At 40.8% G+C, this 27,917-nt stretch overlaps 1 protein-coding gene and 1 long non-coding RNA gene across 2 annotated transcripts; one reads left to right on the top strand and one right to left on the bottom strand.

Moving 5' to 3' along the window:
• SLC15A4 (solute carrier family 15 member 4) lies at positions 1 to 25,702 on the bottom strand. The gene is made up of 8 exons (XM_027651997.1): positions 25,069 to 25,702; positions 17,742 to 18,037; positions 16,809 to 16,977; positions 16,351 to 16,428; positions 12,578 to 12,746; positions 8,615 to 8,770; positions 3,575 to 3,733; positions 1 to 1,408 (listed from the first exon to the last, which is right to left on the bottom strand). Exons 1-8 carry the CDS (start codon positions 25,639 to 25,641, stop codon positions 1,260 to 1,262), a joined length of 1,749 nt encoding a protein of 582 aa, XP_027507798.1. The 5' UTR covers positions 25,642 to 25,702; the 3' UTR covers positions 1 to 1,259.
• LOC113951243 lies at positions 25,283 to 27,917 on the top strand. Its single transcript, XR_003529093.1, has 2 exons — positions 25,283 to 25,392; positions 26,053 to 27,917. It is a non-coding gene; the product is annotated as an uncharacterized LOC113951243 (long non-coding RNA).

Below are 27,917 nucleotides of genomic sequence, written 5' to 3'. Positions count from 1 at the left end.
TATTTGTAGTATAGTTTTATTCACTTAGAAACAAAGGATCAAAAGTCACAGCATGGAAGTTCATTTTATTTTGTAAACTCATTTAAAAAAATGTCCATGTACAAAATAAGGACATTTTAACAACATAATTGCAGACAAAGGAAACTATAAAAATTCAACACATTAATAAAAAGGTTTTTATTTTCTTTCTGCATAATTCCTTGCACCTTCCACACCAGTGTGCACACAACCTGAAGTACAATTGTTAGAATCAGTAAAATTCAAGAGGCTGAACGTAAAACCATGGGCTCTGCTGGAGGAATGTGGTGCTGAAAGACACAAACCCTGTTAGCTTAAAGGAAGAGGCAAGACTGAAGGGACTGGCTGAGGCTGCTAAATGGTTATTGCGCGTTGATCTGCTGAGAATTCCAGCTCACTTTGCTTCCTGCAAATATTTAGGCTGTTCCTTAGGGAAGTAACAGACTTAGACTGAACAGGGCTTTGTCCAGAGGTGTGCGTTGTCCTAATACAGGTTCAAAAATAAAAACACTTGTGAAGTTAAACAACTGCACTCCCAACAAGTGTTAACTGTGCACCAAAATTTACAGCAGTTGTATTACAAGCTACTGTGATATATAATTCAGTCTTCAGTATTGGATACTTCTGACTGCAAGTTTGGACTTAAACCCTTGATACGCTGCCAGTAGAAGGTCGATTATAAAATCATATTTGTTTTTAATCTGACCTAATTTATAATTTAATTTGTCCCTGTTTCTCCCCCCAAAACGACTCTCGGTATTGAAAGTTTATTCTTGTAACCACGAGCTGAGGTTTCTGTCAAACAGTTTTCTGTCCTGTGTCCTCAATGTAGGCTTGAGACTGTCGAGTGTTTCTCCAGCTCCACTGCTCTCCACCGAGCAGAGCTTTTGGGTCAGGAACAGTCCATGTCTCATGTGACTCCTTATACTCCATTTCCCAGTGTAAGTGTCCCAGCTTTGAAGAGTTAAGTAAACATCTCCCAAATGAGCAAAGAGCAACTCGAATGCCTGGAGTTAATCCACTTCCAAGGTTTGTTTGTCCTCTGCCAGGGACGTAGTGCAAGAAACAGCCCCACCAACATAAGGCACTTACCTACGTTACACGAGGGGGGCAGGGGAGAGAACTCCTGGGACATGCAAGTCTGGGGAGAGTCCCACTGGAGAAAACAAGAGCCCGTGGGCTCTGGGAGTGCTGCCACTTCCCTGGGTGCTGCTGCAACAAAGGCTGCTCTGCTACAGGGGTCAGATCCTCCCATTGGCAGCAGCTTCGTTCCCCTTCGACTTCTGGTGGTCGTATTTCACAGAAACAATCAGGAAAAGCAAGAGGGTCGCTCCTTGGATGGCAGCCAGCAAAAAAAAATAATAGTTTAATTGGCAGCCGTTAATGTTACCTAGAAAGAATTGGGGAGGGAAAAAATAAACATTAGTAAAGGTTATACAAATAGAAATGTGAATCTCTTCGAGTTTAAGTGGTGAAGACCTTCCGGCAAAACACGGGCAAAGCCAAATCAAATCACGTTTCCATCCAGCAGCAGAGTCTCATTTTTAACTATCCAGAGCAAAAGGTGGCCCTGCTGAGGAAGGTGTGCACAGTATAAGGAATGCTCTCTTTGTGGTCCAATGCCTTAGACCAAGTAAAAAGAAAAAAAACAAAAAAACAAAAAACAAACAAACAAAAACAAAACAAACAAAAACCAAAACAAACAAACAAACAAAAAACCCAAAAAAACCCCAATCACCCAAAACCCCTAAACCAACAAAAACCAACAAAAAACCCCACAAAACCCCCCAAACCAAACCAAAAACAAACAAAAAACCCAAACCAAATAAAAGCACCAAAACCCCCCAAAAATCCCCAAAAAACGAAAGCTATTAAGGAAAGAGTTTGGCAACTCCATAGATACAATGAAAGCCTTTACTGCAATTGTTTCTCAGCCTTCTTTGGGGACAGAGTTTAGGGTTCATGAAAACATACATGGTTTCTTTGTGGTTCACCTTTGACACTCCCTCAAAGTGGTTACAAATTAGTGACGATACAATGTGACACATGAAATAATGCTAAATTAAGAAAGCCCATTGCTAAAACATTTCTGGTAAGAAATGTGCAGTACCTGTTGCTGTACTTCCAAGAACAATATATTGTGGCTCATTTCCAACGTGCCCCGTGAGCCACAGCCAATGGGACCATTATGATTATCAAACAGGGTGCAGGGAGTAAAACAGTGATGTACACATGGATCCTAACAAGCTGTTCATGCAGCATGCCCATAAAATGTTCAGATTAAATGACTTCAATTACTGAAACTTAAGATTCAATTAAAGGAACTTACAATAAAAGGCAATAAAATTAAACGGAGGCTTTCCCTGACATTTAAAAATACAATATCCACGTGAATCTCCATTTCAGGAGCAGACGAGTTTAAAGAGTAGTAATTATCCTTTATGAGATGGGATATTAAACCCAGGAAATCTTAGTTCTTGTAGGAGAAACAAGTCATTCCAACACTGAAGTGCCAGCAGAGAGTGGGCAGAAAGAGCAGAAACTTGGTGCATGTTCTTATAGGCAAGAGGCTAAAAAAGCACCATCATTAATTTGTATGAAATTATAATCCTCCTTATCAGCTGAATTATCTCTGCACGGAGCTGCAGAAAAAGATGCTTTTCTAATCTTAAAATTGACAGAGGGGGAAAAAAAGTCTCAATATGAGGAAATTTTCATTTGGTGAGGGCACTTCCATAAAGTTCAGGCTACTTGTCATCTTTTGCAGTTTTTTGAAGAACAACTTAAAAACCACAGATGACAACTTGTGGCAGATGTCCTGACCGAGATAACGTTACTTTGTGGTAGATGCAAAGCAAGTTTAAATGGCAAATTCTCTCATACCACATTTAAAGTTAAAGTTTAGGCTGCACTTTTAAGCCATGTACACACAGTAGGTCTGGCATATGTTTTAAGAACTTTTCACACTCCTTCTGTTGGAACTAATTAGCCCAGAGAGGATGGTGGGATTTTCTGAAATTCCCAAGGTGCCACCTACTGGTGCCAGTAATTATTTTTAACTTCCACTGGCAATACATAGCAGATGATTTGTTGGACTTTAAAGTGTATAAATAGCTAGCAGACAGAAATGCAAAATTATCTCAGGGTAATTTCAATGAAGTCACTTGAAACGAGGAAGCTGAATAATCACTAAGAGAGAGATATGGGTACATTTTACTTCCCATAACCACAGAAAGTAATTTCAGTACTTGATACCAAATATATTCTTCTTCTGCACCTAATTTAAATATTTTTTTACTAAAATGCAAGTATTTGCAAGTAATTTCTAGTGATAAAATGCAGTAACAGCTGAGCAGGCAACTGACAGGAGCCAAACTATTAAACATGTGTTTGCCATATTATCATGAGGGCAATGCATCATTTTGCATGATCAATTATTTCATATTTATATGCAAAATGAAACTTTGTCTTTAACAGTTCAACATCCTTAATGCTTGCTTAACTAAGGGAAGCCTTCTACTTTATAGACTACGAATACACTGAAAAATACACTTACCAAAATCCGTGTGATTACTCATCCAGCCAATTTCTTTAATAGACACCAGTGCCAACAATCCAGAGCCAACAAATGATCCAATCCCCGAAAAGAAAAAAAACAGCCCCATAATGGCACTCTGCATGGATTTGGGAGCAGCTGAATATGCAAATTCTAGACCTGTATTAAAAGATTTAAAAAAAAAAAACGCTACTGGAAGGTCTAAGAAACAAGAGTAAATTGTTCTGCTTTAGTGCTGTGGAAGTTACAGGTGTGCAGTGAATCCCTATCAGCTCCCAGCTCCCTCTAATTGCTTTATGAACCCTGTTAAAGGTCATCAATAGATCAACCCATCAAATGGGCAACATTTGAGACACACACTTTGATCTTATTAATATTACACGTGTAAAATCAAGAAATCTCCTGAGCCAACATATTCATTTTTCTGTCTAAAATTATCCTCAAAGAAATGTATTAAAGTGACTCTAATCTGCCAAGTTCCACGTTCCCCTTCTCCCTCGTTTCTCTATTCCCTGTCTGCTGTGCAGTATTTACAAAGCACGTGGCATTCCCTGCTGAGAACAAAGTGCTCAAGAACTGAAGGGCACTCTTGCATTGACCAGGAACATTTATTTCTCATAGATTCAGTGTCTGTATCTCTGAATGTGCAGACAGAGAAATTAATTGCAAGTGGAAAGGCAGTAATTAGTTTTACCTTCATTTTGATCTAGAATTCTCTGAGCTCATTGCTTGCTAGCCTATTCTTTTGAAGACTTGTAGATAAGGGGTTTCAACTTTAAACTGTCTTCACTCAAATTTCAGCCAATAAACCCAAGAAAAACATACCAGTGAGCATCAATCTGAAAATGTGTGCTACTGAATTGAGCACCAACAGAACACACCGGGTTAGGCTCTGCCATGCAAAGACTAATGCCCATGATTAACTCCTTTTTAGAATAATACTCCTGTCAAAACTCAAATGGGATTATTCACAAGAGACAGTCAAATACATTCTCTGCAGAGCTGTTTTTGACAGGTGAAATGCTTGTTTCAAAACAGTCTGCTTCACACTGAAAATTAATGCTACCTCATCTAGCATTTTTCTTGGCAAAGAGAGCATTATAGACCCCAGCATTGCATAAATCTTGCATTACAGACTGAAAACTGCAGAGATCTTATGTCTTGCATAATAAAGGTATGCTTTACTTACACCATTACTGGTATTTGATTTCTGCTACTCCAGACAGGCTTTAATAGAAACACACTGGCATTTTTTTCCAAGAGAAGGATTAACACTTCAAGCCAGACTGGCCTGTTGTGAGGGAGGAACTTGGTTCTTGTAGGAGAACCAGAACTGTGTGTTCTCACTGATCCAACCCTGAGAAATCACTGGGAACCAAGTGATTTCTTCAATCTCTTTTCCTGTGCAAAGCACGTTACAAAGGCCAACAAACAACCTGTGAGAGGGCAGGAGGGAACTGAAACACTCCTCACCCAACTCAGCTGGGTGGGTTCCTGGGAATTCAAACTGTAACCAGAGACTGGTTACAGAGCTGGAGAGACATCTGCAAACAGGCAAAATTATATTTACTTTGAGAACTAAAAATGCCTTTTTTCTTTTCCCCTAGGCTTTGGGGGGGTTATCTGAATATAAAAAATTCAGATGTTTCAAGGAGTATTTATCTGGCCATTCTCACTTTAAGGGAAAAAAAAAAAAGGCAGATTACTCTCTGGATACAGTAGTTTGTTTTTAAGTTTCTTGTTAAGTTATCAGAGCTGCCACCAGTCTCCAGAGCCTCAGTCACATTTTGGTCACCAGGCTTCTGTACATTTTGTAAAAGCTAAGCTCAAGTATAACACATGAAAGGATCTGGACCACGTTTTCTCTTGTTCATTTTACAGATATACTGGATGTGAGCGTTCCTGCTGGAAAAAGATCTTAAGATTCAAAACAAAACCCAAAATGGGTGTTAACACTGTTTGCACTTTTTGCAACAAAACAAGGCACATTTCTAAACTTGAATAATTTTCCCAGCCACGCTAATATTTAATCTGGCAGAAAGAATATCAAATCTTCTCTTTGCCTTCAGAGCTTCTCTGCCCTGCTGGCAGCCATTGATAACGATTTCATGCTACCTCAAACAAGCATTTCTGAAATTAAACCCTCTCGGTGGTGTTGTCATGTGAGATTACAATTCCCAGCTAAACAGGGGTGTGTTAAGAGGATTGACAGAATAATACAAAAGATTAATGCAATGCCTGTCATCTTTTTTAAAGGTACCTCTTGTGTAACTAATGTGGCTTAATAAGAATATGCTTAGTTTTACAGTAAACAAAAAACTAAATGTATGTTTCAGCTCTTGTGATATTTAGCCCCTTTTTGTTCACAACAAACATTTCCACATCACTATAGCTTTGTAACTGTTAACAGTTTGCTTATTTTAAAGCTGAGTTTCATAGCACAATAGATGCCTTTATCAGCTTTAATACTGAATTGGTAAAATATACTCTCAAGTCTTCAGAGGCCTTCTTTAAAATATTAAGAATTATGTTTAGATAACAATCAGAAGGCGGGAGAAAAATCTTTGTAAAAAAAACAAATGAAAGTGCAGTACACAGAGCAATTAAGCTCTCCACAGAATTTCTGGTACATTTTTCCTAACAATGATCAAGAAGTTTTTGAAGTTACAAAGCTGTTGGTACAGACCCAGCAGTGCAGAACAGCAGAGTATTCACATAAGAATTGTGTAAGCCTTAAAGACTTGACTTCTCATGAAGTCCACTAAAGCATTTGAAAAAAAACCAACCCTCAGTTTGGAGTTCAACAAATAGAATTCTTCAAGTCCTTGACCTTTCTCCAACCTGCAGATAGTTGGTTTTTTCCTTGCAAACACATATAAACTAGTAATAGTACCTGACAGAGAAACGAGACTGTGTGAGAGGGAAGACATTGATTTACTTTTGCAGGAACACTTGTAATTCTGATAAGTCATCTGTTTATCTGAGTTCAGATTTAATTGGCACGATTGCTAAAGTTGTAACTCTAAGTAACTCCTTTTACTCTTATGCTAAAAATGCTAAATTAAGCAAGACTCCACCTTCAGCTTTCTGTGTGTTAGGATTTGTGACAGGTACTGTTCACACATAATGAAATGCACACTGATACAGCACAGCAATGACACACATTGACTACACTGCTAAAGCAGAATTTCCATTCAAGAACCTGAAGTGTCTGATATCTTGGCTCTTAGTGTGCTTTGAAGATAACAAACTCTCTCAAGCAAATTAATCCATGGATTTTCCTGTACATCACTGGGGGAGGGGACACACCACTTCAGCCATTCAGAACTTCCAGGTCCAGCCACTGACTGCTGGAGGACAGGGAGTGAAGAAGTAGGATTTCACACAGAAGAAAGCCATATATAAAAAGAATTCCTCCAACACAGTAAATATCTATGGTAGAGTTTAATACATATCTAATTCCTCCAGTCACATGAGGTCCTAGGCCAGACAGCTGGAAGGAAAGCTCAGAGCAAATGAGCAGATAAGGATAAAAAAAAACAAAACCAAGCAAATCAAACCCCACATTTTTCTTCTACTTGCCAAGCAATCCAAGCACCTTGTTTTACTGTCTAACAACTGTGATGACAGCAGGACACATGTAACCAGAAACCTGAGGGAGTAGAAGTTTTCTGTTCCACTTAGAGGGGAACAAATGGGCCATGTGACAGCTGGGGCCACCACCAGCCAGATCTTACAGAATTAGAGAATCTCATTTTAACCCACTGTGCTCGCCCAGGAATGAAAGTCACCTCCCACAGGGGAAATGAAACCAGGAGGTTCTGACACAAGGAATCGAGGAAAAAGAGCTGCCTGTAACACCAGTTTGAATGGGGGATCTCCACAGTTCACTATTTCAAAGAGCATTTCAACACGTTAATAAGTAACTACAGTTAAGCAAAAGCTAAATGAGTTTTACATCAAGTCACTGGAGGAGTTCTAATATATTAAACAAAATTGCTGAGCTACCTGATGTAAGTAGTATCAGAGTAGCTACTTCTACTCCCATGAAAGGTTTCTGCTATTGGTGACCAGGCATTGCTGCCAAACATTAGATGTGCAAACACTGTGCTAAGAGATTCCCAGCAGCATTTCACTTGTTTAATCCCAGTACACCAGCATCAGACACACCACAGTGACAACAGGTGAGCTGCCTGTGCTCTCCTCCTGCTCATGAGCCCTGCAGGTCTAGGAAACAGCCCAGAAAATCAGATTTTATAGTCCTACTGACCCTCTCCTCCCACTTCACTTTCAGCCTAAAAATCAGCACAATCACATAGCTGTTCTATGTACATAACACAGAACAGGATTAGAAATCTAAGATGTCTTGCATTTGTTCAGGACAGGAAAAATTTGAACAGTGTTTCAGTCTGGCTGGTATCTAAAACCACTACAGAAAAACTGATCTATACATGAAGTAGACAAAACAGTATCAAAGTAGCTACTTCGTTATGAATATTCACAAAACCTTTTCTTATTTCAGAGATGTAAAAACTCCAGCAATGTGAATTTCAACTGGTGGTAAGTCTTTCTAAAGATGGTTTATTTCTTCCCTTTCCCCTCACAAAGATGTTTCCACTTACTACTTGACTTTCTAAACTGTAGCACAGGTTTTAAGCCAAAAAAATTGCAAAGCACAAATTGTATTTGCAACACAGAGGAACATTCAGAGGACACAATACTGCATTAAAATACGATATTGAAAGAGTATATTGTTTTCCATTAGGGCTCGAAAATATCCAGTGTTAACTGGATGCCACACAAATATTTTCAGTGTTGCTCTGCTTGAAATTCAATTTTGAAAACAAAGTCATAAATAGTCAGTTTTCAAATGTGCAAGACCATAGTGTGTTTTGCCACTTCAGATTAAGGTTTATTGTATAATAATGTATTTGGAAACATTAGAGCTTATTTATAATGATTTGAGAAGTATCTATATCCTACAGTTCCCTCATTTAGGACAGACATAAAAGCAAATTTCAAACAGACAAAGACTCTTACCTGCTATACTCGCAAATATTTCACTGAATCCAATCAGCACATATTGAGGAATCTGCCACCATATTGGCAAATCTGCAGCATGGTATGTAACATTTCCAATTGTCTGATTAATTGTTTTAACCTTTACAATTTTCAGTCTGTTGCTTTCCAGAATTCCTATGTGGAGGGGAAAAAAAAAATTTACCTAAGACACAAATATTGTTTCTTCATATTAAGAATTAAATTAGGATTCAGCCCTGAACTGCAATTACAAATTATACAATAGGAATATGTATTTATTTCCTAACAGAAAGCATTTCAGACTACTTTTGCCACTGTTATTTCAAGACATACAGTTGTTCTGCCATAGAATTAGTGATTATACACTTATTCAGTACCAATAATTACACAAATTGCTAATAACACTTAACTCTTTTCTGGATGGATCAGCTGAGAGCTTTTTCATACACACTGTGCTGGGTTTTTTTTTTAAGACAATCTCATTTTCACAAACTACTACTTTGCTGTGTTGAACCATTTCACCTGCCACCATAGTATTAATAAATTAGAAACCATTTTGCTTATCAAAATGGCTACACCAGTCCTGTAGAACGATGAAAACCCTCTATGAATATGATTATGACCTTTATGTGACACTTTTCATCCGAAGAGAGCCAAAAGCTCATTAGAGCTTGATTTACAAGCAAGACATTGCATAGAAAGTACTTCATACAGAATGAAAAATAGACATGATAGTGTAAAATATAAGCACTTTTAGCTTGCTCAACACAACAGTTTAGAGCAGAAAGTGGATATCAAACAGCACTGCAGGGTTTTGTTGAAGTTGCCCAGATTAAACGATTGGACTCAGTGTTACAGAATAGCTCATAGTTAATAAAACTCCCTGCTTCACCCAAAAAGGACCTCTATAAAAGAACTCTCAATATCCTTGGAAATCAGGTGAATTTATTCATCACCAATTGAGAGGAGCAGGACTGAGTCAGTGATGCTGCTTCCTACAGTACGTGTTACCCACACGGCCTCCCTTTAGTGCCTGTCACTTTTGGTCCCTCTCTGCTCACTGAGCCAAGATCTGACCTAATCTTGGGGCACAAAATATCCCTCCTGTTACAAAAAACCCAATTGTACAGGGCTTAGACATGATGCTTCATGGATATATCACACCATGCACAGGTGATTATGTACAAGGGATTACATCTGCTTCCTCACCTCTGGCTTTGTCTTTCCTAGAGGCAGAGAAGGATGACATGGACATGTAATATTTAATATGTTGGCTGAACCACTCTGAACCCTACTGACAGCACTTTTCATATAAACAAGCACATACAATTTCTAATGCACAGCCTAATATCTGTTCTCCCATTTCTTCACAAATCTGTGACACAGAAACCCTGAGGGGACCAGCCAGATCCCCATCCCTGTGCTAAGGGACAAGGCCAAAGGAAAGGACTGGTGTTTGCCAAAACCACCTCCTACCATGACATGCAGTTTTCTTACTAGTCCTGGCCATGGCAAGGGACCCAAGCTGAGCAGAAAGCATGAGGAAAGCTCTCCAGAGTCCCTGTATATAGTCTGTAGGTGAGGCCACAGCTAAAGAAGTGTATCTTTAGCTCTTCACCTACCTCAGTGCCCCCTGAACTACGAAGAGCTGATGTAATTAAAATAAAGCTGGATTTCTTGATGGTTTGGTATTTTATACAGCTGCCAAACTTTTTAGAGTGGAACTCAATTAAAATGTAAAAAAGCAGTACAGTCATCTAAGAGCTCAGACATAATTTCATTCATATACATTAAACACAAAATTATTGCACCACAAAACATCTAATGATCCTTAATGTGTTTATATTCCTCACAACATAAGCAGATTTAGGAGGCATTTAGCCACATAGGAACATAATCAAAATATACCAAACCTTGCCATAAATTCATCTTCAAAGTACTTCAGAATCTAGAATCTATTGAGTCTTCCTTAGACTTTGATAGGTAAGCTTTATGTTCAATCTTACAGATTTAGTAGTTAAAATAATCTTAAATTCTTGCTATAATGGTTTAAACTCTATAAATGAAGTAGATTTTCCAGTTGGATAACCTTAAATATTGCTACTCAGAATTTATGATAAAATGCATGAAGCACAGCAGATGTTCATTAAATCTAATCAGTTGTATTTTTACACAGTTTATAAAATATTTTAAATAATCTCAACAATCTAACAGGCAGCCTGAGTAGTGTCCACAACTAATGCCTGTTAAATAAGTTAAAATGGAAATATGGCACAAACAAATCATTAGGATATTTCCATGATTGCAAGTTCTTAACATCATCATATGCTGAAGATTTTCATCAGTCTCTCTCAATCTAAAGCAGAAATGGTTGGAAGTAATACTGTATTTTAAGAATATTAAAATATGGCAGCTATAAATATCATTTAATGAAAAAATAAAAATTGTATGAAACATATAAACCAACAGAAGTTTTTCCACCCTGCTAGAAATAAACAGTTTCCTCCACCCCAAATTTGTGGCAACTGAAGCTCTTAAATTCCTCTTATGATGAAGAGATATTAAGTTACTCCAAAAGGTTAAACTTTCCAAACAGATTGCAGATAACCATCCAAAGAATTCACCTTTTCAGCTTCTACTGTGGAAGAGCTGGGGAGGATCAAACCCACAAAATCATGTGTTACATTTATAGGTGAACAGAAAAAGTGGCATTTAAAATTTTTAAGAATTCTGCTGCAGGAACCCATTCCCCAACTCACAGCTATCACAGCTCAATGTGCTTTTCCCCCCACTACTAATAAAGACAGATATTGCTGGTTTTGAATTCCCTTATATGTGAGCCTGACTTCTATTTAAAGAGCTGACATTTAACTGTTTTACATCATCTTCTTTTGCAGTACCAGTGTTCTAAGAAACATGGAATAAGAGAAACACTCCTATTTTAAGTTTAAATGACTTTGCTTAAAGAACTTTCCTTGCCCATACACAAAGTGACCTTGGCCTAATAAGGTAATTATCTCTCTCATTGAAAGAAATCTTAATAGCCATATAAAGTGTCCCTCTCCCTAAAATATGGGGCATCACAAGTGCTGAAATTCATTTATTTAATGCTATAATGCTTTATCAATATGTTCATTTCAGTGGTGCTAGTGAAGGCTATGGATTCCATGAAGCATTGCTCAGAGATGTTCAGTTCCACATCAGCAGCACTTAACAACCTTAAATCATCTCAAAAGCAGCTGATTTATGGTTCCAGCAGAGTTGCCATCTTTTCCCTTTCATGCTACAGCTAAGCTATTTTACACTACACTAATTCCCAAACATTAGGGCACATTAAAGGTAGGGCAGAAAAACCCCAAAGTGGGAGGAAACTCTTGTTCAGCCATAACCTAACTTCATTACTTTAGATAAAGGGAAAGGTAAAATTTCACCTTTTTAATATTTGGAAGTTAGAATGTATGAAGAAACATACTTATTTCCGAACCAATTTGTTTTTCAGGATAAATAAATTCTCAACTTCAAGATCAAATGTTAATAAATCAGACAACAGGGACTTCCACAATACTGTAAATTTATTTTGAGAGGATTAACAGCCTTGTTCAGGCAACTCACTGATCATGAAGGGAAGGCATTTGGCCAGAAAACAAATAGTTCTCCACTACCAAGTGTACTAGAAAGTAACACTCTATGTGAGAACCCTGACTAACAGGCTGGTTTTGAAGGGTACATGTAAAGTCTACTTCAGGCAGGAAAAATGGTCCAATTTTATTGCAAAGGTTCAGAACAGTTTAGTAAGTTTTTGGAGACAATCAAATTGGATTTCATGCAGTTGCATTCCAACTATCCCATGAAAATGAGATCTGAATAATGCTGAACTAAAGATTCATGAAGTGTTTTAAAAAAAGCTGTTGCAAGTAGTTGGATAATTCATTATGTATGTAGATCTCAAAGCTGTCTCCTTACCTGCAGCAAAGGCAGAACACATGACAAAGAACATTCCAACTGCAATCCTCTTCAGCGAGGATGGGAGCAGGCCATTCCTCTTTAAAATAGGGTCCACCAATTTATCTTTCAAGGGTATTAGGATCAGAATAAGCACTGCATCAAACATGGTCAACCAGGCTGCTGGAAACTTAAAGGGTAGATGGCTCAAGTTAGCAATTCCATACTTAAAGAGTTGATTTTTACTGTTATTTTACAAAAAAAGAGAGATTTGTGATCGAACACTTCGATCCAAAACAAAGCACCATGCACTGACAGACACTGTGAAAAGAAAAACGAGAGTGTGTGGAAGCTGAGGAAAACATTCAACTATTCAGGTTTTCCTTTAGTCTGGCTGTTCATAAATCTGTGAGCTCAGAAGCACAAGTGACTCCTCACCACAGCAATTCCACCACTATTGTACATCCTCCCTCTCCAGATGCACCTCCAGCTGTGCTGAGGTGGGCGTTAGTTTGGGTGCTGTTGGTTTTGTTTTTGGGGGGGAGGATGCTCTGAACATCAAGTGTTCAGAGCAAAAAGGTTCTTTTCACAAAAGCAAATAATAGTGCACACAGTTCCAAGGAAAATGAGGACTAAGGAAATTACTGGGCAGATGAAGAAAGTACTCTCAGAAAGCAACACACAGAACTCGGAGATGTTTTGCAAAGGATTTTTTATAAGATCTCTAAGTTTCAGAGGGCTCCTATTTTACATGCTTACTCTGAATTAATTTTTGTTGAAACAAAAGTTAATCATCTAAACTAAGCCTGTATGAAGTCCTTTTGAGAGCTGAGATGGCCATGAGCATTATCACAACATCTGAGGGTTTCTGCATAAATCCTGACATACATTTTATGGGAAAACAAACAAACAAAACCAACAACAACAATACCACAAACAAAAAACCCAAACCAAACCAAAAACTGAAAACAAAACAAAACAACAAAACAAAACCAAACAAAAATTGCTCTCCTTTGGGAGCTTTTCTGCCATTAAGATTTTCTTAGTCATAGAGCACCTCTCTGAGGAATGACTGATTGTGTAACTCAAATCTAGCAAAAATTGTGCAGATTATTTAAATGAATACACCCATTTTTAAAAGCATTCCAAGTCAGTATTAATGACACACAAATCAGGAAGTGATTTAATGCAGTTAAATAGTCCCTACTATTTGGCTTCCAGTGATATACTGTAGTCTGACAGAACTAAGCTTTTTTCCTACTTCAGTCATGAAAAATATTTAATAGCCAGTTTCTGTATATCTTCTATTACCAGGCTTAGAACTATCAGAAATATGTAATTCAAAATTCAATTAAAATCAAATTATGCTTGTCAAATGAACAAGGAGGGTGGTGCAATACATGTGTCCTGTCTCGTTTGCAAGGTTCAGTAAATGACAACAGGATTCACACTGGTGTGAATGAGACCATTTCTACCAAGCTTAGTAATATTTAACATCTGTTCTGAGCTAACCAACCAAGAGAGTAGAGGTAGATTTATAAAAATGTTCTGGTTTGGGGGGATTTTTTAAAATCCCCTCAGAACACTGGGACACTGCACTATGCATCCCACTGGCTTTTTGGCCCAAAATATATAATCACTGCTTTACATGATGCAGATTCAGTTTTTGGTACTGAAGTGTTTGTGTGTGTGGCATCTGCAGGGTAGAAGAGATGAGTATTCTCTGGAGACTTCTAATTGTGTACTCCCCATCCCTGGAAGTGTTCAAGGCCAGGTGGGATGGGGCTCTGAGCAACCTGATCCACTGGAATGTGTCCCTGTCCATGGCAGGGGGTTGGAACAAGATTATCTTTAAGACCCCTTCCAACTCAAACCATTCCATGACTCCAAGATTATCCAGGATGACCAAGGGGCCTGTGACAATCTAAAGCCACAGTAACAGAGGGAGACAACCAGACTCCTTAAAGGCTACAAACCTCAACCACTGCAAATCCCTCAAAGACCCAAGCCCTCAGGCTCTGACACACTGTGGGCACACTGCTCTCCCTGCAGACAAGAACTCCACTGATTTACAAAGGGAATAACAATCTAGTTTGGTTATATAAAGATATCCAGCAGTTTGATACATAAGGTTGTGTACATTACTTAGCAATGGTCACATGCTTTGAAAAATGCCCAGTGAGTTCTGCTGAGTCAGTCAAATTCTTGCTTATTTTGAAGTTTTGCAAAACTGTAACTGTCAATTTTCCTCCCTCTCCCATTCACCTTTTCCTTTGCTTCAAATATCACACCAGCAGTAACCTGTGTCACAGTTTGTACAGAGACTGATTTGTGTAATTAGAGTCAAGGATGTAGGAATTTTTTGTCATTGCTAAATCTGGTAAGAAAGATGAGAAATACCAAATGCCTCTGGCACTGCTGTATTTCACCCAATCAATCACTTGGGTCTGGGGGTTTTTTTTGTTTAAAATGTATGCTTTCCATTTTCTACTCTATCAGGAGCCTGCAGATTAAAGGGCATACACATATTTCACTCTTTTCATATCAAGAGGAAATATGCTTTTCTTAGTATTGGGCAGAGGTGCCTGCAAGAGCTGAAGGAAAACCTGACAAGGTACAATGTAAAATGTTATATTACTGCTCCTTCTCTTAATTACCTCAAACCACTACATAAAGGAGATTGCAGGTCAGCATCCTTCAGGTAGACCACATTAACCAAATTAACTTAGTTGTCTTATGCTGTTAGATCACAACAAAGTATTTCTAAATAAAGCAACACAACTGATGTGCTGCAGAGAAAGGAGCCAGTCACTCTTAGGGCAGGACAGAAAATCATTCTTTAGATGTATCAAGACATTGTCCCATCATCCTTGCCTCAAACAGTGTTTAAGTAAACACTACAAAGAGGCAACTAACTTTTAAATCCACATTTTTGTTAGAAAAAGTGGTATTTTAAAGTCTTTTCAGGAAAACCAGTGAAAGCTATTATTTTTTGAACTAATTTAATTAAACATAATGCTTAATTACAACTTGAAACAATTCTAATGCTCAGTTTGATAACCAAAGCTCCACGTTCATTTCTACACAATAAACATTCAGACTGACAATATTTTTATTTTTAATATTCAGTCTGACAATAGGACTCTGAACTCCTGAGTGCACTTTGTTAGAAAATAATCCACTTCTCTAGTCCACCTGACAGTGTTATAAAAAGACATCACATGGTTCATAATAACACAAAGTAGACCTGTTAATAACTTATATTCATACTTTCTGGTTTTACTTCTCTGTACCATTCCTGCAGGCACATGATGACAGCCTTTCTTGGAAAATATTGATTGAACAACTTCTTCTGATTCAAGGTAAAGTGATTATTGATTAAGCAGTATAAAGTAACAAATGTATCCCAGATTCCAAATACTAATGCATCAGTTAAGGAGGGGTATTCCTACTGAGCTTGCAGGAATGCTTCTGTCCTACTTTGGAAACTGAGGGCATATAGATTTATAAGCTTTCTTCAAAGGTCAGACTTGGTCAACTGAAGGATAAAGACACTCTTAATTAAAGCAGTGAGAGTTACCTGAACACATTCAGAACAGGATGGTGTGGACTCCACACACTTGCTGGTGTAACAAAACCCCTGTAATGTGCACCATGGTTCTAAATGCCCAGTGGATTTGGCCACCAGTTCCCCTTAGGCACTACCTGAACTTGCTGGAATTTTTGTACAATACTTACCTCATTTGCATTTCAGCTAAAGAAATCATATTTTTAAGGTGTTTTGCTCTGCTTACCGTGTGGATGGAGTTGGTGTCATTTGGTATCTCAGGAATTTTCAGATGGAGACTTTGCAATACATATGTTGTCTGCATCTAGAATTAAAAAAGATGAGTTGACATTACTTGGAGAAGGAGTGCTGAGAGAGAGGTATTTTTAATAATTAACAATGATTATACCAGAGGTAGAGTGCTAACACAGCAAAGCAAAGAGAATTATTGTCAGAACATTACAAAATTTTTATTTACATTTACAAAATCTGAGTCTTAACTACAGCTTTAACGATTTTATTTTCTTTTTTATTATTAGGTCAAAATATTATTTGAGAGTTTTCTTAATAGCCATTTGTCATCTCTCACCTTCAAGGTAAGTTTCACATTTATGAGAGAGCCCCCAGAAAAAGTGTTAGATTAGAAATTATGGGGGGTTTTTTTAGACGTGTAAAATACAACTGTAACCATTTGGAACTACTCACTTGAAAATACACTGTCCAGTAAGGTATTAAAGCCAGGAAGACAGGGATAATCTTGACAAGAGCTTTTACATCTTCTACTTTATCTTCTCTGAAGGGGCCCCCCCGAGACAGCTTGGCCATCTCAAACAGGCTTTGCTTGCGAGGCTGGTGAAGAACTCCCTGGCCTTCACTTTGGAAAAGAGTTGGAAATGTTTAGTTAAACAACAAAACCTGACACGGCTGACAATCCTGTGACACTTCATTATAAACAGCTTATGCATTTCCAAAGTAACTCCTGCAAGTTACAGCAAGACAACTAGGCTGGAACGGGTCACAGCAGGTGAAAACATAAGATGAAACCTGTTGTGAAGGTTTCCTTATTTCCCATCCTCCTCCTGCCCCAGCCCTAAAAAACTGGCACTCCAACAGGCAGAACTTAGAATAACCTGGGATATTTGTGATATTGTTTGTTAACTGAATTAATGATGGTAATTGAATTGTTTCACAGTCTGAGTACCTGAAACCTGACATCTCTTATCAGGGATTCAATCACCAGTATTCCATGGGCATCTCTTAAGGGTGGAAAAACTTTGGAGGCCCATCAAGCCACTTACAATATTAAATGCAGATGGCAGTGGTTTTCAAATCAGAAGGCACCCATAAACATGTCTAACAGAGAAGTTAATTCATGCTTAGAAGCAGCACAGCCAGGTTATGTTACAGTTTCGGAAACTCTGAACTAGCATGGAGATCCAGTGACCTCAAAATGTGCCTCTCTCATCCCAGAACTCCCAGAAAATATCTCCAGGACTCCAACTTTCCAGTTCTCAAAGCAGACCTGCATGTTCTAATGCAGTCTCTGGTGTGACTCACTACCAGCTAGTTTGAACCAACTAGTTCAGCTCCTGGGTTGATTTGCTGAATTCGGGTGATGCAGAAGAGCTCAGCACAAACCTGCTGGTTGAATGTTCCATGTGTGTCTTCTTGGAGCAGCAGGAATAGGTGAGGATTTTGAACATGTCTGTGAAGGCACTGCCATCAGGGGGTTTGGTGATGAAGAAACTCTGACCACATAAGAAAACCATGAAGGAAATCCCAATGCAGACTGTTGGGATACTGTAGCCAATAACAAAGCTCACGTTCTGTTGGATATATGCAATGCCTCCCAGAGACAGAATAGCTCCCAAATTAATGCTCCAATAAAACCAATTAAAAAATCTTCTCGTGGCTTCCGGGCCCCGATCTTTGACCTGAGAAAGATTAAAAGCAAGAAATTCAGTTTCTGAAGAAAATGAAGCCTGTTTATTAGAATTCAATCGAGTTCAATGCACTGAAGAGTTCAGGTTTCATTTAGAGTCACACTGGAATGATTTAAGTGTTTTGGGCTTCACATGGTATTTGATGAAATGACACCTCACTGAGCTACACCATTAAGGGAATAACCTTCTAGAAGCCCAGCAGAGGGATAAAAAAGCCAGGTACTCCTGAATGACAGCTTCCCCAGAGAGACCATTCTTAGTTCTACTGCACTGACTCTCATTTGGTCATTTCTCTACACAAAGCTCACTCAGATTAACATCCCATAGTCCACAGAAGTTGAAGTAACTATTTTTTAGTAAACAAAAACTTACCTAAAAACTCATGTCTTGCAATAATTGCTTTTTCTAACCGTATACACAAAACAGTGAACTGTATTCCATTTTCTAAACCTCAAATGAATACTTGGTAATTAAACAACAACTTTAAAGTTTAACCCAGTCCTAAAGCTTATCATCAGAACATAAAAGGAGGACTTGTCATTCTGACCTTTAAAAAAACCCAAAGTGTTGCCTGAGTGTCACAAGGCCCCTGCAAACATTTCTCCCTCTAAGCCAGCACTGTTCATAGTGTTATTTTTCTGCTTGAAGCTCTCAGTGTCAGTAAAGACAGGCCTGGTTTATAGAATTATCCTGTACAGTTTTCAGCATCACTCTTTATTACTGCCTACCATAAGTCACCCCATGTCTTGTAATGAAGTCACGGGAACCCAGCATCACCCCTAAGAGGTGACGTAAGAGAAATTATGCAAGTTAAATTTTGAGACACATTAAAAATATCAACTAGTCTGTGGAATAATTCCTAATACTGTATTTGTCAGTGGTTTATGACTGAAAGGCCATTAACAGTGACTAGCAAGTCAGTGCCAGGCACCAGTCTTGCTGAGTCAGTTAACTTTCATCTGCAATTGCAAATTTCTCCTCCTCGTTTGCCAGATCTTTAAAAGATCCACGTTTAGTTTGCAATATGAAAAGCAAGCTGTGTCCTGAAATAAGTTTTTAACATTGTCAGTTGTGATTTACAGCTTCAGGTTTCTCAGTGGTGCACAAACCCATCTGTATCATTCAGCCAAGCCCAACATTTCCTGTGCATGGTTAGTGGTGTTGTTGGGCACTCAGGCACATCTGTTACCACATCAAATACAATCCTGGAGATAAATCCAAGAAATTCTCCCTCTCTAATTTCAACTAAGTACTCATCTCCTAATTCTAATAATCATCACCTGCAGCAGTGTATCAATTCAGGAATTCCCTCCCTCTAATCCCCAAACAGCAGCAGGATATTTGCAAACAATTCCACAAAACACAGTGCTCCAACTTGTCTAAAGTGTTACAATCTCCTTTATGAAGTTTCCATTTCTTCATCCTAAAGTCTCGGTTCTCTTATTTCCGCAAAGAAAATGACTTCTCATCCTCCCTCTTACACATGACCTTGCTGACATCTGTACAAAGGAAAGCTGGGACAAGAGAGCAAACTTTGATACAGGTAAGAACAGGGCAAGCACAGCGTGATGCTTCTATCAAGTTCTATCCCAGCCTCCAACCATTAGCTCCTGAGAAACTTCCTAAGCCAAGGATGGCTTCTCTCTATCTCCTTAATAAATGCAGCAGCTCTCCTCTCCATGAACTTGTCTAACCTGCCTCTGAACCCAGGTCAGCTTTTAGAATCCATAATATCCCCTGGCAAAGAGTTCCCCAGCTAATTACCCAGTGGGAAGCACCACCTCCCCTCGCCTGGTTTGAACCTGCCCTGGCCTGGCCTCACTAGTTTTACCCAGTTCCAGGAAACAACAGAACAAAACTGAGCTTTATCCCATTCCTGGCCCGTTTCTGCCTCTCTCTCCCCCAGCCATTATTTCCACAAACCACTGTCACATCTTCCTTCTTGCTGCCTTTTCAAGGGTAGAAGCTTTAGACTGATTCATGATTCCTTGCCTGGAGACTCCTGACCATGTCTGTGTCCCTGAAACTTCCCTCTCCATCTCCAGGATCCTTTTTGAAACAGAGTGACCCCAAAGGAAGGCAGTGCTCAAAGGGCAAACACGCCACAGGCTTACAGCGCAAAGAATCCATTTTCCCCTTCCTCAGCATAGTAAATATATGCACTAAAAATCACATCACAGCCACATCTGAGATGCTTCAAAGATGAAGAACTACGAAGATGTCTTGCCAAAACCAGAAAACGTGGTAGAGTTAAAAGGCAATTCTTTTCAAACATCTCATTGGCCTCCTGAAATATCAACAATATTACATTTACAGCGGATCACTCAAAATTTCCCCTGCTGGCTGCTATACCTGAGCTGTGTGACAGCATAAAACATCTTCATTATACATTTTAATAAGGGACTAAGAAGAAGAAAACCATGTCAGACTTTTATTATTCTACTTTTATCAAGCGCAAGCATTTCCCACAAAACTGCATTATTTTCAATCACCCAAGTGGAAAGAAAAATCTATCACTCCCTCTGCTCAATTGCATCTGTGCTCAAGCATAGCAGCACCCTCCTCACTCTCCTTGTGACACCAGCACCTCCAGCTTCATTAGATTCCCAACATTCCACCAGCAACTGCAGCAGGAAAATGATGGACATGAATGGCACACGTACAGTGTGAGTCCTGCACCAGTGCTCTGGGCTGAGGGATCCACATCCCTGCACTGAGAGCCAGAATAGGTACATTTAAAAGATTTTGGCCCCATTGCAACAAAACAGATTAAAAAAAAATAAATAAAATCTGGTAAGTGTCCTTTAAATAGAGACAATCCAAATGCAGAAAGAAAAGCACGGTGATGTTCTGAGTTTTATAAATGGGACTACGCAGCCCTGGATTTCAAAATAGTAAAGGAATAGTTCTCAAAATCAAAATTTCTAATACAAATCATGTATCAGATTGATTATGGTCAGATAAGATGTAAATATGACCATGGTTTTCATGATTAAGACTCCTGAGTGCCCGGCAGACTCTGTGATGGGAGTTGTGCCACCACCAGGTTATTTACAGCCACTTTCAGCAGAGGACACACCAGCTCTGTAACTCTGCACTGCAATCCTCTAAACTCATTTAGGATACAAGGTTACCATCTCAGAATGAGAGCAAAACTTCAAATGCCACTCAAACTAAGAATGGGAGGAAGAGTAAGTGGATCTTTAGTTACAACCCCCAATGAAAAGTTATGACTGACAGCAAGTTGCACAGCACAGCTGTCCTAAGGTTAATGCTTAGATCTCATTGTGACTTGGAAGAAAGATGATCCTTGCTCAATTATCCCTCTCCTGGATTTTTCAACACCAACCTCTTTCTCAGGAGATGATCCAAGCAGTAGCCAAAGCAGCTGGTACAGCTTGAAAACAACAATTATACAGTTCAAATATTAAGATCGTATTAGATTTTTCTGATGATTATGGAAGGAGTCAGGAATCTGACCAGACATCGTTGCTTCTCCATAGTTCCTGTTTTAGATGCTTTGCTTTGTCACAAAGGGATTTTTTGAGCTCTCACAGATCAGTTCCAAAGAACTGGTTACTACAAGGTTTGTTATTTTTGCTGCAGCTCATGTGTATCTGGTGCTCACCATTCCCCTGGGACATCTGATTTCTGTCATCATCTCAAGTATTTCCTAAACCCCAACATTTCAGAGTTTCAGGATTTGTCTCTCCCTTTTCACATCATCACAGATTCAAAGCTCTGAGCTCCCATTTGTCTCACATGAAAGAACCAAGATCACTCCAAAGTTACTGACAGGAGCAGCTTTCACTTGTTCCTGTGATCAACTGATGACAGTCACAAGTGACAGATGTAACAAAAACCCCCAAACTCATCCCAGTCAACTCTGAGCAACCACACAACAGAGGAAGGATGGAAACACAGAAGCTTGTCCCTGTCTTTAGCCCACAATGACAACGGTTCTGTGCAGTCACATTTACAGAATCCTGACCCCCCAGTCCATCACTACAGACATCAGTTATTCTTTGAGGTCATGTGGGGAGAGCTCAGTAACTGAGCTACACACCATCACTCAGTTGCTACATAATTTCAAAGTTTCATACTAAAATTTGGCAAGTCCACATTTAAAGTCTGCTTCCTGTCCCATCTGCTGTGTTTCTGGCAGAAACAGAAACAAATTATTACTGGCCACGTGAATGTCACAACTTGTTTTCAAACTGCAGAGTCTGAGATGTCCACAGGCTCCTCAGAAGTTCAACAACAGCAACAAAAAACCCCCACTCTTGCAGTGACCTTCAAATCTTTATATGTGGTTCCCCATCCTCATCCAGAGGCTAGAAAAATCTAAGGTCTGCAAATAAATAAATATCACTCTAAAGCCAGCTCTATACCAGCAATTTCCAATAGTAACTGTAACAACAATTTTAGCAGAGTGGGAACATTTCTGGCAGTTATGGACTGAGAAATTTATTGACTATAAGACCAATTCAGAAGGAAACTACACTGTGGGTTAGAACTGGTGTCTCTAATCACCATAACCCAGAAAGACATTCATCTATAATTAGAACAATGATTATGGCTGATACTAGATCAGTAGTCTGCTGCTAATTCTGGCTTCAGTGTTGAAGCTAAATCAGCTTTCACAATAATGGCAAACAGTCATATTGTTTCCTAACTACAGAAAGTCACAAACTGCTCCATAGAACGGGAAGTGACAGCAAAACACTTAAAAGGGGAACTGGAAAGTGCCAGGTTGTACGTATCATATGATTAGAAACATTATTCTGAGAACCACAGGTCAGATTTAGACCAGTGTGATGGATCCATCTGCAACTTCTAGAAAAACAGCTCATTTATAAACACAGTTAAGCAAAGCTGGTTTATACCTACTTTGCAGTAACTCTTCTTACTGAGCTGACTGGCAAAAGTTACTTGATACCAACTCTACTCAATCACTTTACCAGCACTTCTAAAGGCATCCATTTAATAGAAATTAAGAAACATCTTTCAGCTTTAGGGAAAAATAAGTACTGGAATTCAGTTGCCAGTGTTCCACAAAGTGATTCTTCTCACTGTATTACAGCTCTCCACCCAAATTCTGTATGTACACCAAAGCTGAAAATCTCACATGGCAATTTTAAGAGATCTGCAATGCAATGTAATCAACAGTATCTGAAAAGTGGTTGAGTCAGCTAAAGTATCTGTATGGTACATACAACTATATACTACTCATACTTCCCTTTGTTTGGTATTTAAGGGGAAAAGGACAAATCTTATCACATCCAGCCCAAACATGTTTGGATTGCACTCTGGCCTCCCAAGAATGTGGCTCTGGGAGACAGGCTTTATTCTCAGCAATATATGTGCATCTCCCCAGCAGTTTGCTACCTTCCTATGCAGGGAGAAGGCACCCAAGAGGGCCCCAAACTGCACAAGGTAAGCGGTGTGCTGTAATTTATTTAACAACAGATAAGCCAGAAAAAGAGAGAAGGGGAAAAATTCAGTCCTCAGCAGAGCTCTGCTGATTATTATGGACCAGAAAGGAGTGTTTCTTTTGCTTCACCCTACATAAATCACTGTGAATTATCAGCATACCTAGCCAAAAACTGCTTTCCTTGAAATCCTGGGGGAAAAGCCTTTACAAAATCCAGCTACAACAGCTACACTTCCATTGGCAGTGGCTCTTCTTTCGCTCCGTTCCTGCCATTATTTCTCTCTTACATTTAACGTTCATGAAGCATTCTGGGAATAAGCAGTCAGTTTTGAAAAACACCTTACAAGATAAAGTCATATTAAAGCTATTTCACTTGATGGGCTCAGGCTGCCTCAAACAGAACCAATGCACTGGGGACACACAATCCTAGGCTATAACAGTGTTTTACATTTATATACTGCCTTTCACCCAGAACTCCCAAATTCGGAATACACGAAATGCCAAAGAATGAAAAATGACTGCACAATAGAGAACAGAGGAATGTTTGGCAAAGATGCTGTGGTAGATCCTCCCTCTTACAAAGAATTTCATGGCATTTCTGACACCTGCTCTAACCAGAACTCAATGGGCCAGTAAACAGAAGTGCAACTGGATTTTCCTTGCTTTGCCACCAAGAAGGGTTTGGTTAAAAAAGCCGCTCAGCATCTGAGCATCTGAAATGCTCAGTTTGTAAAGCAGAAATTATACTTTAACATCCACAGTCAGCATAGTACCTTAGCATAAGGCTGTAAAAAGGGGACATGCACCAGAGCATTCCAGTTGCTACTGAGCTCTAAGGTGCCTCTCTGATGTTTTCCATCAGGCCCCTCGGCTCTGCAGTGATGATCCAAGGAATGATATCACTGAGGTGGATCCGGGGAAGGTCATCTGACAGGACATGTCCTCATGAGAACAGCCCGGGTGAAATGTTTACCACACTGAGAGCACCTTCCCACCCATCATGTGGTGCAGCATCAGCCTGCACAAAAACATCACTCAAGGGCAATGCAGTGCACAGAGAACACCTAAAGCATAAAAACCTGTTTGTTCTCTGGCCTTCATGTACCACGGGATGATAAAGGCCTCTGAAACTGCCCTAGAAAGCCCATGTCATCCTTGTCAAAGCTAAAATGTGTATCCTGATGAGCTCTGAGGTCAAATTAGGTGAGTACAAACTCCACAATGGAGGATAATTAACAATCCACTTAATGGCCATTAAATATTCAGCCCAACTCTTCAAGATGGTGATGCCTTAGCCAGTTCAGGGACCACAGGTAAGGCAGGGTTACCAAAGGCCATAAGGGATCAGACACCACACAGACACCAAAACTATACCAAACAGGGCACAACTTCACCACCTGCATTTACACAGGGAACAGAGCTGGATGATCTGATTCCCTCCAAGGCTAAACACCTAGAGAGAGGCGAACCAGCAGGCACTGCCCACCCCACCAAGGCAGGCAAAGCCCCTCAGCACCACTGACAGCCACCCCTGGTCCAGAGACCGGCGCCCACAAGCGGCTCCAGCAGCTGCCACACAATACCCGACCTGGTCCGCCCCGAACGGGGTGATGTTGGCCTTGACCGAGCCGACGCCCAGCCCCACGAGGACCAGTCCCACGAAGGTGGCGGTGGCGCAGTAGCGGGTGGCTCCCGCCTGGGAGCAGGGCGCCGGGGTGGCGTTGGCCGCGGGCGAGGAGCAGTTCTCCACGGGGAACAGCGGGATGTCCCCGCAGAGGCCCTGGCGGGTGTGCGGCGCGGCGATGACGGGGAAGGCCAGCATGCCCAGCAGGTACAGCGCCATGCTCAGCAGGATGGTGCCGAACTTGCCCAGCAGCGCGTCCGCCAGCCAGCCCCCGAAAGGCGACACCAGGTAGGTGATGCCCATGAAGAGCAGCAGCGCCTGGCTGGCCTGGGCGCCCTCCCAGCCGTAGGGCGGCCCGTTCAGGAACAGCACCAGGTTGGAGGTGACGCCGTAGAAGGCCACCCGCTCCAGCAGCTCGGCCAGCAGCACGGCGGCGCAGGCCAGCCGCCGGCCCTGGAACGCGCTGGCCGCCGCCGCCCGCCCGCGCTCCCCGCTGCTCAACAAGGGGCTGCGCTCGCTCGGCTCGGGCTCGTCCATGGCGGCCCCGCGTCCCCGCGGCCCTGCCCTGAGGGAGCCGCACCGGCGGCGCCGGCCCCGCCCCCCCGCCCAGCGGCGCGGCGCGGCGCCATTGGCTGAGGGCGCTGTCACTCTGGGCCGGCGGGGCCGTCACGCGGGCGGCGGGGCCGGGGCGGGACATGGCGGGGGCGGAAGCGGCGGGGCGGGACCGGCCGTGAGGGGAGCGCGGGGCGGGCGGGGCGTCACCTCAGGTCCGGGACGAGGGCTGTTGAGTCCGGAGCTTCGCCGGGGGAGGGAGGAAGGCAGGCAGGCAGACAGCCAACCAACCAACCAACCAACCAACCAACCAACCAACCAGCCAGCCAGCCAGCCAGCCAGCCAGGGAGGCAGCGGCTCTCTCTCCGCTGGTGTCCCCCCGCCGCTTTGACTCAGATGCTGCAGCAGGGCAATGGAGTTTCACCGAAGCGCACAACAGCTCGGGTTGGAAGGGACATCGGGACATCATCCAGTTCTACCCCACTGCCAGGGCAGGGGCACCTGGAGCAGGTGACCCAGATGGGTTTTGAAGGTGTCCAGAGAGGGAGACTCCACGACCTCCCTGGGCAGCTGTTCCGGCGCTCTGCCACCTCCACGGAAAGAAGTTCTTCCTCATGTTGAGTGAAACTTCTTGAGTTTTAGTTCATGGCCATCGCCACTCGTTCTGTCGCTGGACACCACTGAAGAATCTGGCACCATCCTCTTGCCACCCACCTTTGAGATATTTCTGTGCATTCATGAGATCCCTTCTCACTAGACCAAACAGGCCCAGCTTCCCCAGTCCCTCTTCATTACAGAGGTGCTCCAGACCCCTCACCATCTTTGTGGCCTCCACTGGACCCTCTCCAGCAGCTCCTTGTCTTCCTCATACTGAGGAGCCCAGAACTGGACACGGCCCTCCAGATGTGCCTCAGCGGGGCTGAGCAGAGGGGTTGTGATTTTTATAGTTATTTAATGTATTAGTTCAGGATTAACCAGCAAGGAGGCCTTTCTGCAGCAAAATGGGATAAATGTGCGTTGTGACTTATCTGTCTGTGTTCTGCAGCCCCTGTTGAAGGCGTGGGCACGGCTCAGTGCCCGGGGTGTGCCCAGGGACTCACCATGGATGGGGAGCAGCAGCTGGTCCCTGAGCTGTGTTTGGGGTGTGAAGGCAGGATTACTTGAGCAGTGCCTGCAGGAATTATACAAGTACACACAGAGAATGAACACTCTGACCTGAATGGAATGAAATGTGTGATTAAAATGAGAAAACAAATTAGTGGTGCTGTAGTTCCACCATCACGTGTGTTGAGATAAACATCATGAAAGTATGAAGTTGTCTTGAGCACCAGATCTTAAAGTCATATTTTTGGCCGAAACAAAGTGGGGAAGATACTCCTGGTTGTGTGTTTTCAGTTAAAAAGGTAAATTGATTGAAATCATTTAGTTACACCAAACATCTAGGTATGACTTAAAATTTTTGGAGCAGCGTTGGTAATTGAGCAGGCGATGCTTGTAAAAGTAAATGTATTCATTTAATAATGGGCTTTTGTAAATAACATGTGCCATAAAAATGACTCATTAAATATATTTGCTCTCTTAACTAGTTAGCAAATTTTACGACCAAGGACAATGAGGAAAAGGCAACCAGCTGTGCAGAGATCTCTTTGTGAACTCCTGTAATATGACTGATTCTGTAATTTAAAAAATTACATTTCAGCTTTTCCCATCTTAATACAGTATGTCATATCAGTTGTGATTACATATTTTTGAGGAGTTTAGTAGTATTTGCTTGAGACACAAAGTAATTAAGCACACGTTGTGTTATTGTGTTTTAATATATGCAGATATCACATTCTAGGCCCTTCATAATTTACTTTGGTGAGCGAGGTGAGATTTTTATATTGACCTATCCAACACCTCACAGTGCTGAACAGTATTTGAAATGTACATTAGAAAATGTTATTTAAATCTTCAGGTATCAAAACAAAGGTACTCTCACTAAAATTCAGAAGTTGCTGTTAGAACTCAGCCACTCTCTCCAGCAGCTCAGGAAGGTGGTTTTAATTTTCCTCCAAACAGCACTCAGCTACAGTATGTTTAAAACTTGACTGTGATCCATCCTTGATCCTTTCTTTAAATACAGTGAATGCACCCATGTTTTCAGAGACACAACACTAAATGCTGCAAAGACTTCTAGAGTGTTATTTTTTTCAGTCAAGACCAATATAGCATAAAACCCAGAGTTATCATAAATAGTAATAAAATGTTAAGATCTCTTT

The sequence above is a fragment of the Corapipo altera genome, unplaced genomic scaffold (genome assembly GCF_003945725.1).
Source record: "Corapipo altera isolate COAL_440 unplaced genomic scaffold, ASM394572v1 67, whole genome shotgun sequence".
NCBI classification, from domain to species: Eukaryota; Metazoa; Chordata; class Aves; order Passeriformes; family Pipridae; genus Corapipo; species Corapipo altera.
The sequence above is the reverse complement of the archived record's forward strand: the minus strand, read 5'-3'. Positions and strand labels throughout refer to the sequence as shown.

What these genes read in the sequence shown, in the direction of transcription:
- SLC15A4 (XM_027651997.1), bottom strand. Translation starts at nt 25,641, where the DNA reads ATGGACGAGCCCGAGCCGAGCGAGCGCAGCCCCTTGTTGAGCAGCGGG. An exon ending in ATGGAACATTCAACCAGCAG is followed by an intron (nt 16,978 to 17,741) that starts GTTTGTGCTGAG and finishes TCTTTTCCAAAG; the next exon opens with TGAAGGCCAGGGAGTTCTTC. An exon ending in AATATTTGCGAGTATAGCAG is followed by an intron (nt 3,734 to 8,614) that starts GTAAGAGTCTTT and finishes CTTTTAATACAG; the next exon opens with GTCTAGAATTTGCATATTCA.